The sequence below is a fragment of the Trachurus japonicus genome, chromosome 10, assembly GCF_045865225.1.
Source record: "Trachurus japonicus isolate A0001 chromosome 10, Traja_1.0".
In the NCBI taxonomy this organism is placed as follows: Eukaryota; Metazoa; Chordata; class Actinopteri; order Carangiformes; family Carangidae; genus Trachurus; species Trachurus japonicus.
Window position 1 is genome coordinate 32,235,660 of NC_140916.1, and position 4,848 is coordinate 32,240,507.

A 4,848-nucleotide genomic window follows, 5' to 3' on the forward strand; every position below is an offset into this window, starting at 1 on the left:
AATAGGGGGCGCTAGGGCGCCGCTCCCATCAAAATTTCAGGAAAAAAGTATAGACACAGTAAACATAAATTACATAATAAAAAGTAATTACCATATCTGTTCACTGTTCACTCATACAATGGGTTTTACTTTTACATTTTTATGTCTTTCCATTCCATATTGGGTTTATTCTGGGTTGTTTTATACATTTCAATAGCGAGGGGCGCCGGCCTAATGAGTGTGTATGTAGGCTGTTAAACTTTTGGCTTCCATGTGACTTCATGCTGGTCTCTAATTGGTCAATTAAAGATTCTCCTCCGGGCGCAGCTCTCTGCGCCCATGGCCCATCAGCGCGCTTGGGCTCATTTTTCATCCAATCTGATTGATTCATGATACCTGTCAGTCAAAGTCACTCCCCTGGCAACGGAACCGTGCCTGTCACTCAAACAGCGACAGACACGCCCACGCGCACATGGAGCAGACAGAAAACAACAACAAAAACAACAACAACGAGAAGACAGGAGGAGACAATGGCGACAGGAAACGAAGATTCGGTTGTTTCGTTACGCAGTAATCCTTTCTCGAGGCGTTCGGTGGAGGAAAAAAAAAGAATAAAGGAGCTTGGACCGGAGCAGCCTGATATAAAAATCCAGCAGCAGGCAAGTGACAGGGGAAGGAGTTACACTAGAGGCTTCTCCCGGTTGTGTTACACCAAACACAGTTGGCTAGCTGGATGTGGAGTTAGCAATGCTCTCTATTGCTTTCCATGCTTGCTTTTTCAAAGTGCTGGCACTGAAGCTCTGTGGACAACAACTGGGGTCAGAGACCTGAAACATCTCTCTGAAAAATGCAAACGGCCGTAGCCACCTTGACAACAGCATGAAGCTACAGCTTTTTGGCCGAGGTGGCATTGCTGAGCAATTAGATGAGGGCTACAGAGTTGGCATTAGAAGGCACAACGAAGAGGTGACAAAAAATCGTCACATACTGTCCAGGATAATAGACTGTGTGAAATTTTGTGGGGCCTTTGAATTGGCTTTACGTGGCCATGATGAGAGCTCTGTCAACCCCGGGATATTTCATGGGCTGGTGGATTTTGTTGCCTCTCTGGATGGAGCTTTGAAAGAGCACCTTGAGACTGCCACTGTTTTTAAGGGTACTGGATTGTATGTTGTCTGTTGCAAGGGAGCAAATAATTAAAGAAGCTCAAAAGAGTGTTTTTGTATCAATCCAGGCAGATGAGACAACAGATATTTCAACACAGTCCCAACTTGTGCTTGTACTACACATTGATGACAAACACAGTGTGCAGGAAATATTTTTTGAGTTCATTCCTCTGCAGTCAGCTACATCTGAGTCCATTGCTACTGCATTAAAAGAGTGTCTTGCTGCCATCATTCCTGAGGATCAGAAAAGCAAGCTAATCTGCCAGGCATGATGGAGCCAGTGTGATGAGGGCTGCCACTGCAGGTGTTCAGAGGAAAATCAAAGATGAGTACCCAAATGCTCACTATATCTACTGCTATGCACACCAACTCAACCTGATCATGCAACAGGCCACCTCTCACATTTCCAAGGTGAGAATTTTTTTTTCTGACCTGGGTGGATTTGCCAGCTTTTTTTCCAGATCGCCCAAGCGTACAGCTGTTCTTGATAAAATGGTGGCCCATAGACTGCCAACATCCAGCAATGTCAGATGGAACTTTCACAGCCGAGCCATCAACACTGTGTTTGAGCACAGACAGGATCTCATTCAGCGACTGGGGTGACTTTGATCCCAATACCACCAGAGAGGCAGGAGGCATGGCCATGCTGCTGGAACATCAGGATTTTAAGTTCTTTCTGGAACTTTTTTCACCACATCATGCCACATGTGGACCTCCTCTATGCCAAGCTCCAGAAGAAGAACATAGATGCAGTCCACATCAAAGGGAGCATCCAGCAGTTTGAACAGGACATACAAAACATCAGGTAATAAGTATTCCTATCAGTAATATGATCATTACATTTTTCAACATTATCTCTTTTCCCCTTTTTGATTATTATTATGACTTCTCACACAGAAATTCTCTCCATTCCATGGGTGAGCAAAGCAGTGGTTCTCTGACAGCAAAGAAGTGTCGGGTACTCAGTTCAGAGGATCGTCAAAATGTTGCAGAAGAGGTGAGTTTATGTTGTAGAAATCTGTCATAGTCCATGTTTCATTTGAGGTTGTAATGTTTGTTAGAGGAGAAATGTGTTTTGAAACACAATTTAAAATATGTCATTGTCATGTTGCAGAGATGTAGCCTCATGTTGCAGAGTGTAGCCTATCACCTAATCACAATTAAACTATTTAAACTACTGTTTTAAGTAGTACTATCACCAATACATAAGTAATAGCAATACAAAAAGCTGAAATATGCAATAAATAGGTCCAGGGGAGCCATAACTATATGTACACAAAATATAGCCAACAGTGTACTGTCTGAGGAGCAAATGCAAAAAAAAAAAATTGTTAAGAGACATCTATTTTTTCTCTATATATTTTTGTATTCTTCTCTCTGTAGATCTGCAACACCATTCTGGGACACACCAGGGAGCGCTTCTCCTTCACCGACCATCTTGTCTGTGCAACCTTGCTGCAGGGGGACAGGTTTGAGGAACATCACGGGTCATTTCCTGAAGAGACACTGCAAAGCACCTTGAAGGCCTACCCAATGCTGAACGGAAGCAAACTGAAGACAGAACTCGGTCTCATCTACAGCAAAGTAGAGTTCAGAGCCTGTTGTGGTGCAGTGGACCTGTTCCAGCTGTTCATGGAAAACAATCTTGAAGATGTCTTTTCAGAAACTGTCACTCTTTTAAAGATCCTCATCACCACACCCATGACCACAGCTGAAGCAGAGAGGTGCTTCTCAACCTTGAAAAGAGTGAAAACCTTCCTCAGAAACACCATGACCCAGGAGAGGCTGAATGCACTGGCCATGCTCTCCATGGGAAAGAGACTTGTTTGTGAAATGACAGATTTCAATCAGAAAGTCATTGAAAAATTTGCTGGCCTGAAGGAAAGGAGAGCAAAATTTATGTTCAAGTAGTTTATTGTTGTGTTGTAATCCCCGCCGCAGAAATGAACCAACCAGCCGTGCAAACTTGCGTCTTGACTCGACCCGACTGGACGCACTGGTTCCAGCTGGATCCAGCCCGAAAATATATACAAATGACTCGGGTCTGGCCTCAGGGCTTCCTTCTTTCTTTTCTTTTTTTTGTATAGCTCACTTAGAGCAGGTTCCCCTATAAACAGGCATCTGACCTGGGTTCAAGACCACCTGTCGGCCCTTTGCTGTGTGGCATTCTCTCTCTCTCTCCCTCACCCATTTCCTGTCTCCGTACTGTCAAAATAAAGGCATAAAGGCCAGAAAAAAAAGTCCTTGTCACAGTCATGGGTAGGAACCACTCTCCCAGTCTCCCCTGAAGCCCCAACCCTGATCCACAATGTGATGTTCAAAAACACAGACTATTTACTCTGAGTTTATTTTTTTAAATTTTTTTTTAGAAAGCATGACAATTAAAATTAAGCAACATGAAGCAGGGATAATAGAACAGCACCTTTAATATTAAAAAAATGTTAACCACATTGAGGTAATTGATTCAAATGGCAAGGTAAGGCAGCTTTATTTGTACAGCACATCTAATACCAAGAGGTAACTCTATTTGCTTTACATAACGGCACAAAGAACAACATAAAAAAACAAACAATTAAAAAAAAAAAACACACAGTTAAAAGCAAGAATAAAGAAGAAAAAAAAAGTAAAGTGCTTCAATGCGCTCATGAGCCATAATTAATCTGTGTAGGCTGAAACAATGATGCACAATCAGGCAGATAAAAATGGTGTTGGTATTAACAAACCTTTTGTATGAAGATAATTAGCAATAAACATGATTCTGGTTCTGATAAAGTAACAAACAGATTAAGTTAAAAACCACAAAATTTAGTCTCTCTGTATCTTTCAATACAAATTCAACATACACTCACATGAAGTGCGTGCATGTAAGCAAGTGTGAAACATATTGGGTATTTTTTTTAAGAATGAAAGTAGATATAAAGAAGGATCTGTTTCTGGCCTCCTTGAATATTAGTCCAGCGCTCCTGTAATCAGATCTTTAATCTAACGTTTCACATCCTGTTAGCGGCACGATGAGCCCCGAGGCATCGACCTGATTTTCAGCGACACTTCTCCTTGGCGTCAGCCGTCATCACTTAGCATCATTATCAGAGGCTTTTATAGACGCGCTGCCCTTCAGTGTCCAAGATGATTTTACACAAAATGCCAGTCGGTCATTTTTATGAGGGCTCACATGTACAGGAAACAGGAAACAGGGGATGTGTTGGTGTATTGGGGCACATATGGCTCATTATTAATGCATGTATGTGTTTCCATGGAGGGTGGCCAGTGTTCATGCACTGTACACACCATGTATTTTGATATATGTGTGCTCTGCGCCTATATAAATGTATCTTTAACTCTGCATGTGTGTGTGGTTGCTATAGCTGAGATAAAAAGGGAAAAAACTAACTCTGAAGAAGTGTAAAAAAAAAAAAAAACCTATAGTATCATTTAAATCTGCAGTTTGGTGTATAATCAAAGCACAACAGTACATTTGACATACACACACACAGCACTTTTGCATCATACATACTGCATAGCTGTGCAGATTTTCCTCCAGGTCCCTGTGTGTCTGTGTGTGGGGGTTCATTGGTCTGTCAGTCCATCAGTGTGACTGCCAAGGGTTGTGCTGCTGATGAGGGCTTTCTATACATGCGGGGTGAATAATTCCTACTTAGCCGGCTACATGCTGCGCCCACCAGGTCGTGAAAGTCACTTTGTG

At 42.3% G+C, this 4,848-nt stretch overlaps 1 protein-coding gene across 1 annotated transcript; it reads left to right on the top strand.

Annotated features, from left to right (window-relative positions):
- The first annotated feature begins 1,741 nt into the window (after window positions 1-1,741).
- LOC146980292 (uncharacterized) lies at window positions 1,742-3,056 on the top strand. Its single transcript, XM_085788654.1, has 3 exons — window positions 1,742-1,950; window positions 2,043-2,142; window positions 2,529-3,056. The coding sequence occupies exons 1-3, from the start codon at window positions 1,844-1,846 to the stop codon at window positions 3,054-3,056; spliced, it is 735 nt and encodes a 244-aa protein (XP_085644780.1). The 5' UTR covers window positions 1,742-1,843.
- Window positions 3,057-4,848: the final 1,792 nt, after the last annotated feature.